This window comes from Anabas testudineus, chromosome 12, assembly GCF_900324465.2.
Source record: "Anabas testudineus chromosome 12, fAnaTes1.2, whole genome shotgun sequence".
Lineage (NCBI taxonomy): Eukaryota > Metazoa > Chordata > Actinopteri > Anabantiformes > Anabantidae > Anabas > Anabas testudineus.
In genome coordinates this window covers 19,114,837-19,129,835 of record NC_046621.1, presented here as the reverse complement: position 1 = coordinate 19,129,835, position 14,999 = coordinate 19,114,837, and the positions used below count along the sequence as shown (strand labels likewise).

General features: G+C 40.4%; 1 protein-coding gene across 2 annotated transcripts in view; it reads right to left on the bottom strand.

Moving 5' to 3' along the window:
- gabrb1 (gamma-aminobutyric acid type A receptor subunit beta1) overlaps positions 1-14,999 on the bottom strand; it is a 39,459-nt gene that overhangs the window by 15,693 nt on the left and 8,767 nt on the right. For both annotated transcript variants that reach the window (XM_026356237.1, XM_026356238.1), the window contains exon 5: positions 5,063-5,283. In XM_026356237.1, coding sequence (XP_026212022.1) covers positions 5,063-5,283 — 221 coding nt within the window. The remainder of the gene's footprint in view (positions 1-5,062; positions 5,284-14,999) is intronic.

Here is a 14,999-nt window from a genome sequence, read left to right as displayed (position 1 = left end):
TCCTACCTACTCAGCCTTCTTTCTGACTAGTCCATTTGCACTCGACTAGAGCTGAGCTATCAGTTGCTTTCCCATAACTGCCTTTGCATTGCTGAACTTGTGACTAGCTCATTGCTGTTTGAAAAGCCCTGTGTTGAAGTTTAATTGCAACTATAAAATATATTTTATAGTTTTTTCTTTCTTTTAATTTCTGGTCCTGTGTGTCACATGCTTTGGATTTCCTGCCCATTTCCCTTTATCCTTATATGGTCCCCTTCCAGTTCTCTCACTCTCTACCCAACTTGGGTGGCCTGGTGGCTCAATGGGTAGATCATTGGCCTTACATGCAGAAAGTTTGGGGTAAATGGTAAATCTTCTGCACTTCACTTTACACTGCTTCTCATTCACCCATTCGCATACACAATCACACACACTCACACACCGATGGCAGAGCTGCTATGCAGCTGACCTGACTCACCAGGGGCAACTTAGGGTTCAGTATTTTGCCCAAGGACACTTTGGCATGTGACATGGCAGCTGGGAATCGAACCACCAATCCTACAATTGACAGACAACTGCTCTACCTATTGAGTCACAGCCACCCCTTGCCCTTTCTTCTTCACTCTCAACCGACTACCCTAAATCTGCTCACCTGTCTTACCGTCTGCGAGTCTCCTCCCCTTGCCAGACAATCTGCTCTTCCTACAACGACAGCAACTATCCAGCGATCTCCTGACTGATCTTTTCATATTGACCATTAGCATTACCTGAACCTTGTTCTTGCCCAACCCTCCTTTGGATACTGTAATTTTTCCTACCCCTCTGGTTCTGTTAACCCTGTGTAGGACTCTGGATTGGCTCTGTTACTCTGTGAAATAGGATACTCTGTGTATGACTCTGAACTGGCTCTGTCAAACCTGTGTAGGACTCTGGAATGGCTATGTTACTCTGATTATTGGATCTCGGATAGACTTCAGACCAAGATTATGGCTCACCATGAATGTTGCCTGCTACCAGAGACTTTTCATCCCCTGTCAACTCATTTAGTGCTTGTGTAACAGTTAAGGGTGAGTAGCAGGAACAGGCCCAATGAACAACATTCAAACAAAAGCAAAAACAACAAGGTGAATGAAGGTAGCAAGTTGTTAGTGTATTCCACCCAAGGCACCTGTTTAGCCCATGAGGAAGAGTGTGACAAACACAGACACCCCAATATATACTCAATTTCTTGAATAAGCCCATAGGGTGGAAGCCGGAAGAGAGGATCACCAAATTGCTTTGCAGAACTCCAACCAGGCTGCAGGAGTGCACGGGGGACCCCAGTCAGAAATGTCCTCTGGAATGCTGTGGTGTCTAAAGACATGCTTCACCAGGAGAGCCACTGTCTCTTGGGGGAGGGCAGCTTAGGCATGGGGACAATGTGAATGAGCTTGGAGGAACGTTCAACCACCATCATTATTACAGTCCTAGATTGGGAGCCCAGTATGAAAGTCTAGAGTGGCATGGGACCAAGGGAATATAGAAACAGAAGGTGGAGAGGGGTATTTGGTCAATTTGGTGGGTTCTGTACGAGCCCTTATTTAATGAATAAGATGTTTGTCCAGGGCTTGCACCCCGACTGGTTGCTCCAACTCTATGGTAGGAATGCCCAGCTGATGAATCAGAAGGCTGTCTGGACCCTGAGATGGTGGCAGGTCCGATTGAGGAGGACATGCCTTTGTTTAGCTTTTTATTTGAAATGTCCTTGGAACCATCAAAATTTACATAGTACATTTACAAAGACATACCATCGCTACTAGCACATGTTTTGCTATATGCTTTATGATGGTTTGAATAACATAAGCAGCTTTGGTTGCCGATAAACTGGGAGATACGTCTTTTAACAGGCTGTGCATGGCCCCACAGACAGCAATCAATTTCTGGAAGTCACTTTTTGGCAATGAAATGCCACTAATTCCAGATGAAAAAATGAAAACAGAATATGAGTGCCTATTTTTTCCATTTTTTATTTAAAAGTATTGTTATAATTTTTATTGTGAATTTTGCCTAAAATAATTTTGCACATTTATTATTATTAAACATTTATTATTGTAACATACAGCAGACAATAGCACAGTAGTATGTTTAATGATATGGATTAAGTTAGTACTGTTAAATGTAGGTGTTTTCTGAATGACCTGGAAAGGGACAGTAGACCTTGTAAGATGAAAACAGACATGAATGTGTTACATAACTAAGTTTTAAAATATCTTTAATTACAAATTTGCTGAACATGTCCTATGAGGACCAAAAGGAAATGTAGATGATGAAGGGGAATGTTTGACATCCTAGTGGAGTGTGATGGCAGCTCTGAATCCAAGGGGTCAGTGGAGCTGAGCATGGCTGGGTAGGGCAATTTCCGGGAGGAAGGATCAGCACATGACGACTTGGATCCCATGAAGTGTTGTAGTTCTTCCATGGGCACTTTAATTCCCTTTTTAGCTTCTTAAACTCCTGTGGCAAGTATGTCTTTATTTCTGGCCCTATTCCCACTTTAGGCAGAGGAATAGGACGTTTCTGCTGAATCCTTAGTCTTCCTACCTGACTTCAGTCTGCCTGCAAGTCTCAGCATCTAGGATTTATTGACAACTTTTCTGGGGTCGACCCTCAGCACGCTATTCAGTGTACTCCTCATGACTGACGGTCCCTCCTTGTAACACCTGCCGATCCTTCCCTTCTACCTTCATCTCTGGGATCTGCTCCCCTCCCCTCTCTGTTCTGTGATCCCCACTGACCTAATTTCTCTCTCCTCTAGCTGCCTTGTTCACTCTGTACCACCTCAGGATAGCACACCTGTCACAGGTTGTCATCATGGTGGAGCAGGTGTAACTCCTCATCAGTGAGGCATTTCATCAGCTCCCTCAAAGGTCCAATCAGTGTCAATTTTTATTCCAGTTATTATCAATGGCAGACAGCAAACAGGCTACAGAGCAGTACAAAGAAACCATTCTAATCTTGTTAAGCCCATGACCAACCCCAGTACTAATATTAGTACGCCTACTACAAGACTTGGTCTTTTTCAGACATCTCTCCTAAATGACCTTATCCTCTCTCAGAATTTAGACTTCTTTTTCTTAAATGAAACTTGGCTAAGGATAGGTGAGTGTATCCAGTTGCAGAAGATCTGTCCCCCTAATTTTATTTATTTTAACTCCCTTAGATTTTGGTTTAAGCTGCCTCTCCTGCCACCACCGTGACATCCAGCTGCATGTCTTAGCCTCATCATGACCCACTGCCTATATCAGGGTACAATACTGGAGACCCTAATTCCAACAAAGAAGGTGAAGAATGGAAACAACTCCCTATTTTAGGAATGGAGGGAAGGGGCTTAAGCAGAGTTACTGTAAATCTATCTTTCACTTTTCCCAGTTACCACCTATTAATCCGGGAAATGTCTTCCAATCTTAGTTTGTCCTTCTGCCACAAATATCTGAAACTGACTTAAAGTTACACCTTTTGGTTCATAAACCTTAAAAATTAGTGCAAAGTTTGAGTTTCTTAACTCATAAGAACTTAAATTACAGGTAAAACTATGCTATGTAAAATGACAGATGTCCAGTTCTATAACATAAAATAGGCAAAAATGAATACCGTAATCAATTGTTTCTTAGCATGTAGCATATGTATCATCTAATATTAGAACTGATACCTCATAGTTAGAAGATGAAACTGCTGTCATGATTCCAGTTTTCCCCAGTTTTTTTCAGTATATATCGTTCCACATCTGATCCCAGTCAACACGTGCTTCATTCTGCTGTCGGCCATCTTGGAAGCTCCATCATATTCACTAGTCTACAAGGCACCACCGGTTCACTACTCAACAATTTACAACTCCTCACAGTCTTTTCTCTGGTTCACTCCTCCCTGCCTCTCGACCACCACTCACCAAGACATCAGTGTAAAAGTCCATGTGCTAACAAACAAACAAACCAAGTGTGGAGTAGGGTAAAGTCGAGTAGATTGTAGTCTAGTCTATTGTAATCCAATCAACAAACAAACAGATAAACAATCATGTGGGGAATGAAGATCAACAAACAAAAGACCGAGGGGAGCTTATAAAGAAATGGGGATACACAGGTGAAACAAATCCATAATCAGGGAGCCGGAGAGCGGAGGGAGAGGAAGTCCAAATATGGGTAAACAGAAAGTGACTGGAGCAGAAGTGAGACCAGATGAAACAAATTAAAAGGACTGTGGTGCAAACAGTGATCAGAATATTCAGCAGTGTATTAAGCTAAGCTTTTTAGACCCCAAAATACAAAAGACAACAACCACAGCCTTTGATGGCAATAAATTGCACTCTGGCCCTTAACTTCCATGCAGGTTTCAAAATTATTACCAATATATAACGGCTTACCCACCCTTGGTCCTGCAAGCAGAAATACAGAACCGACACAGATCTTACAGAGCAATAAACCTGAAGGTCAACAGTGAGAAAATCATAGGTGCTAAAGGTTGCCTTTCATGTGCTATTTATAGCTTGGATAAACACATAGCTTACATGTCACATGTAAACATGACCCTATTTACATTTTGTCTTGACTTGCGTCAAGTGTGTGGAGACATATCCTATACTCACTATAAGACCACAGAAAACAATACAATTATGTATTGTTGAAGTTAGCAATACATGTGTGCAAACAGGAAAGCAAGCAGCAATTTTAGTTTAAATTAAACATTAAATAATGTATTCAGCCTTTCTTCTTGTTGCACTCACCTATTTTTGGTTTCTTCTAATGCTTTTGTTAATCAAAATTACAAATTCATTGTTTATTTTGTTATTTATTATTATTTGTGCTTATGTGTGAACCTTTTGTGTCACTTTGCATCTGCACCATTTCTAAAAAATGCAAGGACCTAATTTGCACCCCATGAATTTAATACTCAGATAAAATATGTAGTGGATGTCTGTTCTATTATATCTAAAGTTCAAATAAAATCTAATAGAGGCACCATTGTTTTATAACTGCTTTCCTTACCCCCAAATGATACATGCAAAAAAAAATGTATGTTGAGAAAAGTAAATAGTCACACCAAGTCTTACCTGAGACCATAGAGCACAGTTCCATCAGGGTGCAGTCTAATCATACGGTTCTTCACTGTCACCCCATGAACAAAGGACTTCTTATCATTAATGAAGTAGGTGTCAGGGACCCATAGTTGGTCTGCCACTCGATTGTCCAGGGTGAGATTCAGAGAGATACCTGTATATGAGAGCCGCTTGTCTCTCCAAGACTGCTGGAAGTACATGGTGATGGTGTAGTCCTGTAGGAATGGCACAGTGTGAGAGGAAGCTTAGCACTCTGAAGACTGTCCTGCCCTGTGCAATTTTCTACAAATACTACAGTATGTCATATGTAATATCTATTTTGTCTAAATTGACAACAGTGCATCTGAACATATAGGCAGAGTTGTAGTAATCTCCATGGTTTAATAATTTATAAGATAAGATAAACTTTATTGATTAATCCTATAATCCTAATAATAATTAATTATTTTATCTTGTGTTAAATGTATCCCCCAGGGGGTTTCACTTTATTACTAACATCTAGCTCATGAAGGAGCTAGGTGAACATGAAATTATAATAGGTGTATAATAGGACATCCTAGAAAATAAAATTTAAGGGAAACCCACCCATACTGACCAGTAACTGTTACCAACTAGGGGTCGTCAGGACTCTAAACCTAAAAACTGTGGAAAGAAGCCCATTTTCTACCTAAAGAGCCTATTCAGGCCAGTTGAGAACTGAGACCACCCTGGATGATGAAACTCAAGTCTCATACCAACTTTCTTCAAAATTAGGGAGTATTGTTATTTAGGATCACGTTTAAACGGAATAGATTTGACGGTAAAAGTAAAATGTACAGTATGTCCCATTTTCATGTGCCTCATTAATGCGCAGGCACGAGCTGTGCTGCAGCCGATTTACCGTTGTTCTCATCCTTGTGAAGTCTTTTCTAGGTTATTATTCATTTATTTTATTTTTTTTAATACTTTTGTGTAGATAAGTAACTAGTTTAGAAATTAAGTTTCATGTTGTTTGAGAGAGTTTTTATCCATCCATTTTAACCATTGGAATTACTCTTTCACTATTCCGAAAGACCAGAACGCAGGAGCTGCTCCATGCCAGCTACATTGTTTACACCACATCAGAAAGAGGACAACAAGGGGATGCAGGGGAGGCAAAAAACAGCAAGGAGGAAATGAAGAACAGACAAGAGTGATGAGCAGAGAGAAGGTGAGATTTAAGCTGCATCTCCCCTCTCTGGTTTTGGGCAATGTGAGATCACTGGACAATAAGATGGATGAACTGACAGCTCTAGTGAGGACGGAGAAAATCTTTGCTCCAACTCCAGTCTTAATATACAACAACAGGAGGCGAGAGGAGAGCAGTAAAAGGAGAGGAGGGAGGTTTCCCATTCTCATTAACAACAGGTGGTGCCATCCTGGTCATGTAACTGTGAAAGAGTGCGTATGCAGCCCTGACATTGAACTGCTGGCTGTGGGACACCGTACATATTATTTGCCCACACTGTTTTCTCACTCCATATTAATCGTTGTTTACATTTCTCCATCTGCATTTTCAACCTCAGCCTGCACCTGGAAAGAGCTGCTCTTGGGTGGAAAAAGTCTGGGACACCATTTCCCAGAGTCCTCAATGACTACAGGCCAGTGGCTCTGACATCACACATTATGAAGGCTTTTGAGAGGCTGATACTGGAGTCCCTCCAATCTCTGGTCAAACCCTCACTTGACCCTCTCCAGTTTGCCTATCAACCTAAGTTGAGTGGATGACGCCATCATACATTTGCTCCATCACACCTACACCCACCAAGACAAACCTGGGAGCTTAGTGAGGAAAATGACTTTTAATTTCTCCAGTGCCAGTTCGGATTGCACTGCTGGGGAAGACATGCAGGTTAACTCTCCTGATTTCCTGGATCATGGACTACCTCACCAACCACCCACAGTATGTCCGCCTGCAGAACTATATGTCTGACACTGTGGTCTGTAGCACAGGTGCTCCACAGGGGACAGTTCTGTCTCCATTCCTCTTGCCCTGTACACCTCAGACTTCAGGTACAACTCAGAGTCCGGCCATCTACGGAAGTTCTCTGATGACTCTGCAGTTGTAGGATGTATTAAGGATGGAGATGTCATGAGTACCACGGAGTGGTAGACAGTTGACTGGTGTGGACTCAACCACCTTCAACTGAACATCATGAAAACGAAGGACCTGGTGATGGACTTCAGGAAATCTGTTGTGCTTCCTCCATTCTGTCTCCCTCTGTTCTCCTCTGCAGGTAACCTCATCCCCCAGAGCTATATATTTCCATAGTGCAATTACTGGCCCTATCAACACACCCAGTGTTTTTGCTGCTTGTTGTTGTTTGTTGCGTGCTAGTCCTTTTTCTCAAACAATACCTCATAATTACAATGTCAAAGATGTTTGTTTTAAATGTTTTCAAATAAAAAAATGTTTTTATGTATATGAGTATTCACAGCCTTTGCCACAACACTCAAAACTGAACTGTGTTTCCACTGTCCTTGAGATTAGATAAGTTAATTGGACATGATTTAGAAAGAAACCCACCTGTCTATATAAGGTTCCACGGTTAACAGTGCATGTCACAACACAAACAAAGTCATTAAGTCCAAAGAATTGTCTGTAGTCCGGAGACAGGATTGAATCAATACACAGATCTTAGTAAGGTACAGAAAAATGTCTACAGCATTGAAGGTCCCTGGAACCACATGCACTTTTCCTAGATCAGGCTGCCCAGAAAAACAGTAATTTAGAGGGCCTTAGCCAGGGAGGTAACCAAGAACAAATCATGAAAAACAAACAAACTCTGGTCTAATGAAACAGAAATTGAACCCTTTGGCCTACTGACCCTACTGTGCGTACAAAGAAAGCATGGTGGTGGCAGCATCATATTGACAGGATGTTTTTCAGTGGCAGAAATTGAAGGTCAAGAAACCCTATTGCACAGTTCTCTGGACCTCAGACTTGGGAGATGGTTCATCTTTCAATAGAACAACGACCCTAAGCACACAGCCAACATAAAAAAAGGAGTGTTTATGGTTATGATGATATGGTTATGGTGTCAGGTTGGACATTGGGACAGTACAGAAAAGTTAACTACAGTATACATGTATCCTTATAGGCTAAACAGATGTATGGTGTAGGCTTAATCAGTAACTGTGACACTGTGGTGATTACCCGCAAAACAGCATACAGGTCCTGTAGGAAATATCCTCTTAAACAAGAAGCCATTGATGGTATCACACCAGTGTTTGAATTCCAGTGAAAAAGATCAAATATAAAAGACAACCCATATAATGGCCTTTTGTACAGAATTTACAGGCTGAGAATGCAGCAGTTCAGCCTTTTGCTAACAATGTGCCTAACCCTTATACGCTGTTATCTCAAGTTCCATCTGAAACATGTTGGTTTTCTGTTGTTGATCTAACTAATGCTTTCTTTAGTGTGCCAGTTCACGAAGATAGCCAATGCTGATTTGCCTTTCAGTTTAAAGGTCAAACATGGACTTGGACTTGGTTAGCATAGGGCTAATTTGAAAGTCCTACAGTGAAATGGTAGAGAGGCACACCACAGTTCCAACTGTGTCAGCAAAATTATCTTTAAGACTGAAACTCAATAGACTTATCCTGTCTTAAAGATTATTTAGCTGACACAGTTGGAACTGTGGTGTGCCTCGCTGCTACCACTTTACCTTTTGCAGAGCATGCCAACAACATCAGACTGCAAGTTTCTCTGTGTTTGGAAAGAGATTTCTGAATGGACTGTTCTGGAAAATGGTCGGACTAAACAGGAAAATGTGAAACACTGTTATCACTTGCACTTATGTTTGAACTAGTTTTTTTTTTGCGTTGATCATTGAAATTCTGTGCAACACCAGCAATCCAGCACTGACATTCAGCTGAGCAAAGGGTACATTAAAAGTAATTTAGGGAAATACACATGATTTCCATGATGTATGCCATTCAGTCTTACAGGTTATTTGCCATGTTCTGCTTTTTCTCTGTCTGCTTTTTTTTTTTTTTAATTAAAATATTTTAATGTAATCAACTGCTGGCTAACCATCTACATTTGATATCCAATAAAAATTTGCTTTTTGTGTCATTATCCTCTTTACATACATACAAGTTGCAAAAAAAGTATGCAAAACTTATGGAATTTCATGGTTTTCTGCAATAATTTGTCATAAATGTGATATGATCTTCATCTAATTCAAGAGTATTAACAAATTTAACGTGCCTAAAATAATAACACAAAAAAATATTTATTGGGTAGAGGGCTGGGCACTGACTTAGCCACTCCAGATGATGGATATGATTTTTCTGAAGCCATGCTGTGGTTCAAGAGGAAAAGCTGTTGTCTGCCAATCACAGAATTGGTGTTACGATTCTCGGCTCCTTCTTTCACTTGATTTTGTAGTCCCATTATATTTCCTCCCTCTATAAAGTTTGCTATGTTGTGTTATTTAGATGATTCAGCTCATGCTGATGTTACACTGTGTTGTTGAATGCTGACAGATGTTTATTTTATGAGGACAGACTGAACAGACACAGCTTTTTAATGATGAGTTCAACAGGAGTACAGCATTGTACATATGATATTTATAGCTATGCATTCAATTAATGGTGTTTTACAGAGTTAGCACAAACAGTCATTGCTAATACACACTATTGTCTTTAGTTTGTCATGTTAAACAAGATGCTGAAAAACAAAAGGATCCTGAAGGAGGATGAAAATTTTGCTCACAACAAATTCAATTCAATTAAATTCAAATTTATTTGTAGAGCGCTTTTTACAATTGACATTGTCACAAAGCAGCTTTACACAACCAAAGAACAGTACATGAACAGTGAATGTGTATGAATCATGAAATGAGATTGTCCCTGATGAGCAAGCCGAGGGCCACGGTGGCAAGGAAAAACTCCCTGAGAAGGCAACAGGAAGAAACCTTGAGAGGAACCAGACTCAACAGGGAACCCATCCTCATATGGGCGATTACATGCTATGTAGGCAGCGGTCCAGTATAACAGTTAATGTCTTTAAGTTAATGTGGAGTCCAGTTAGTTAATTGCAGGCAGATTTGTTCCATTCCTGGACTATCGAGCGTTGAGTCGGGACCTCAGAGAAAAAGCTGCCGACGTCCGCCGAGGCCAAGACCGACTTCATAGTAGTGTGTGACCAACTCCAGTCTCCAAACGCATCCCATAGAGCAGATGGTGGATCCGAGCGACGAGATCTCCAGCCAGAAGTTGGGCATCAGGACGAGTCAGACAGGTCCAGAGGGCAGAGGGTGGAATGACGTGTAGCTCGACAGAGAGACAGGAAGAGGGAAATAGAGAGGTAGAGAAAGAGAGAGATGGCAGTTAGTTGTATTCACAGTCGGATAAAGTTTGAGGTGAATGTATATGTAAAATAGTGCAGCAGGGACTCTGGCAGGACTAATTATGACAGCCTAACTAAAAGAGTGGGCCAGAAGGAAACACAGACATGAGGGCTCCCTGGGATGTAGAGCAACCGATCACTTCACCATCAACAAACCTGAGTGATCAATGAGAGTTGGGAAGACAGCATCTAAACATACCAGTTCACCATAATGCTCTACGCCCATGAGTCCTTCCCAGATCTATTTACAAAATGCTTGACTAAATAAATAGGTTTTCAGCCTAGACTTAAACACTGAGACTGTGTCTGAGTCCCGAACGCTATTTGGAAGGCTATTCCATAACTTTGGGGCTTTGTAAGAAAAGGCTCTGCCCCCAGCTGTAGTTTTTATAATACGAGGTACTGACAGGCAGCCAGCATCCTTTGATCGAATTAGGCGTGGTGGATCATAAGTTCACTTAGATACTGCGGCGCAAGACCTTTTAATGCTTTAAATGTCAGAAGTAGTATTTTAAAATCAGTGCGAGATTTCACGGGGAGCCAATGAAGTGTAGATAAGATAGGCGTGATGTGCTCATATCAACAAATGTGTAGGTACTTCAAGTGTTGTTACTTTATCTTATCTTAAACTGTCCTTGGATTGCTATTAATAACAATTTTAGTAAATACTAGTAAAGGAAACTAGTAAATACTAGTCTCATTCATTATTTAGTGAATATCACAGAGGGTGTGTGGATCATGGATCATTTTTTGTGCTCCTGTCACCAGAGGACCTGTGTGGACTGCATGAGCAACCAGATGATTATGAGTTCATCATCACAAAAGTGTCCTGGCCCAGTGGGAGTGTTTTGCTTGCAGTGAATCAACAAACCACATCGGCTGGAATAACAGCTTATTTCAGGACCACAGGACCTGAGAAAATAAAAAAAAATATATATATATATTGTTAAATACATTTTTATTTCATGTCATGTAAAAATGTATCAAAGGTGATCCAAACTCTTAGTCTCCAGCTTTTTACTATTATCGGTTCAGTGTATACTTGAGTTATCAGTTCTAAATGTTTTGTAGCAATTAGTAATTTATGCACAGTTCATGTCTAGGGTTTTCAAACGCTGCTGCCCTGCCCTGCTAGTTTTCTTAAAATCTCTGCCTTCCTCACAGCTGTCTTCCTGGATCAGGCATGTTCAGTTAATCAAACGCTGTAAGAAAATACCTGATATAAGTAGTAGGTAGGACAGGGATACATCGGAAAAAAGCAGGGCAGGAGGTCCTTAAGGACCAGGTATGAGAACCTCTGGTCTGTGTTATTAGGTTTTTTGTTACTGGTTTGGAGGTCAGCCTCCGTTCTTCCATAAAGAGGAGTGGGAACCACATCTAATTTGTATATTAAGTAACACACCCCAAAAACAGCTTGGTCTGACAGAGGGCTTGAATCACATATTTGCAGACAGGCTAGTGGAGGTGATCTACATGGTCTTGAGACATCCAGGTAATTATAGATCAGTCATGGTCAATAAAAGTTGGCAACTTTGAGAAAAAAAATTCTGAAAAATACCTTATTTATGTAAGTAAAAACAAGTTTCTACAAAGTAATGTTAATTAAATAAAAATATGTAAGGTGAAAGATGTAAGGACAAACTGACCGTACAAGAAGCAGACTAGTGAGAGAAGCCACTAACACACCAATGACTACTCTGAGGGAGTTACAAGCTTGAGCAACTCAGATAGGAGAGACTGTACATATAACAACTGTTGCCCGGGTTCTATTTCGCATAGGCTTCGCCCTCTAAGAGCTGTCGCTATTGGGTTTCAGGTACAGGTCACGCAGGGCTTTTATACTCTGTGGGGGGACCTGAGTGAGGTAGCCCTGTGCTGGCACAGGGTGCGAAAGAATTCTTCACGACTGTGCATGCGCACGGGGATAAACCCAATAGCTCTTAGAGGGCTACGCCTATACTCATAGATGCTGGGGTTACAATACGTAAACAACGTTCTTCACCAGTCAAAGTTTTAGGGAAGAGTGGCAAGGAAAGAGCCACTGTTAAAGAAAACTCATGTTAAATCACGAATTGAGTTCGGAAATAGGCATGTGAAAGACTCCAAGATCCAGTGGAAGAGGGTTCTTTGATCTGATGAGACCAAAAGGGTGCTTTTTGGCCATTAGACAAGACACTATGTTTGGCGTATAGCAAACACTGCATATCACCACAAACACACTATTCCCACTGTGAAATGAGGGAATTAATTAATTAGTGAAATTAGTGTGTCAAAGTTTTTATTGACCATAACTGATTTATAATGTAATTAGCCTGAAAACTGTATTCATCCTTTAAGATCCTCAGACAGGTACAATTACGTTACAAAAATGAAGAAACAGTCCAAAGACATGTTTCAGGCTAACTGGTTCAAATAAAACACCAGTGGAATGAGCTGCTTGATTTTTAAAATGTAGCGCCTTTTATCAGCTGATCATAAACCTACAGAACTTTAAGTCACCACTAAGACTGCGACACAGCAGTGAAAATAAAGCATGAGGCACACTCCAAAAAGAACCTGATGATGGTTAATGAAGAAGAAAGAGACAAAAAATAACAGCAGTGTAAATAGTTCAGAGAAGCCCTTATGCGAGAAAAGATTGTATATGACTGGTGTAACTGTAGATGCAGCACAAACAGTAATGGAACAAAATTCTGAACAATTAGGTCAGGCAGCAAAGTCTTATATATCAGTGTAAAGACGACAAACAAATGGTAAAAACAGTAAATACGAGCACCTTATCTACACTTCACTGGCTCCCTGTCAAATTTTGCATTGATGTTAAAATACTACTTTTGATACATAAAGCATTAAATGGTCTCCTGCCGCAGTATATGAGTGAACTGCTGGTGTCTTATGATCCACCAGCTTACTACAGCTGGGGGCAGAGCTTTTTTTTACAAAGCCCCAAACTTATGGAATAGCCTTCCAAACAATGTTCTGGACTCAGATACAGTCTAAATGTTTAAGTCCAGGCTAAAAACCTATTTATTTAGCAGCATTTTTGTAAATAGATTTGCCTTAGAAAGACTCACGGACGTAGAGCATTATGGTGAACTGGTATGTTTACATGCTGTCTTCCCAACTCTCATTGATCACTCAGATTTGTTGATGGTGAAGTGATTGGTTGCTTTACATCCCAGGGAGCCCTACTGTCTTTGTTTCCTTCTGGCTCTCCTTTTTAAGCTGTCATAGTTAGTCCTGCCAGAGTCCCTGCTGCACTCTCCACTAAATATACATTCACCTCATACATTATCTGAGTGTGATCACACCTAACTGTTATCTCTCCTCTTCTGCTCACCCCTCACCTCTTCTCTCTCTTTCCCTCTCCCTCTCTCTTTTTCCTGTGTCTCTGTCGAGCTACACGTCATTCCACCCTCTGACCTCTGGACCTGTCTGACTCGTCCTGGTGCCCTGTTTCTGGTGGAGATCTCGTCGCTTGTTTACAAACACTGTCAGCAGTTAACCTAGCTAGCTAGCTTATGTTAGCATTTGGTTAACTTGTTAACAAAATTGCTAAACTAGCTTTAAATATTCCATACAGTACATAACAAACAAATCCATACAATTTATATTTTACAAACAAGAACCCTTACCTTTGCTGTTTCCAGCGTTTTCTCCTTCTCTGTTACAGTAGGGTCCTTTTTCTATAACGTGAGTGCGGCTGTGGGTACATTTGAGTTGTTGGATCTGATTTTTACTATTTCTTCAATAACAGAACAATATTGAACAAACACTTCCTCAAACAACAGGTATTGCAATGTCATTTTTTGAGCTTAGCAATACATGTAGATGTACATAAACGTAAAAAAAAAAAGTTAAGCATAAACATTAAACAATACAATAAATCACTTGACACTTGCATGAGTCTTTTGATATTATAATGATATTATTAACTCAATATTCCATGTTTTTGTTGCCTAAAAGTATACCATCGTGAACTACATGGAAAAAAAATAAATCAACATCTATGAAATTACCATCTTTAATTTCATTCCATCACATTCAAAGAGGAAATGCTCTTGTTTCTCAACCAAAAACTTAAAGCTCTGATAAGTATATTCCATTTGAGATTTTAAAATGTACTTGTGTAGGCATGTAGGCAGGACCCTCTGTGGGACATGTGAGCAGTTCAAAAACACATTCCGAAAGCTAAGAGAACTGATCGCCAGGAAAGAAATGAATAAAAACATTTGAAAATTACAAAATCTACAAATGATTTGTAACATATTTACATGGGATAAACAATTCACACGAATAATTAGCTGAAGAACCTCTCATGAGCCAGTACTGAGATTCTGTGCTTTGTGAGGCAACAGTTTAAGGAGGCCTGTGTGTGTGTGTGTGTGTGTGTGTGTGTGTGTGTGTGTGTGTGTGGGTACAAGTTACAGACAGAATTACTTTTAGGATGATGACTTTCTAAGAGACTATTATTAGAAACAACTGTTTCCCTCAGCTTTTGTCATCATCACCATGGCACCTCAGTATTTCCGTGGTACAGCAATATCCTCAACG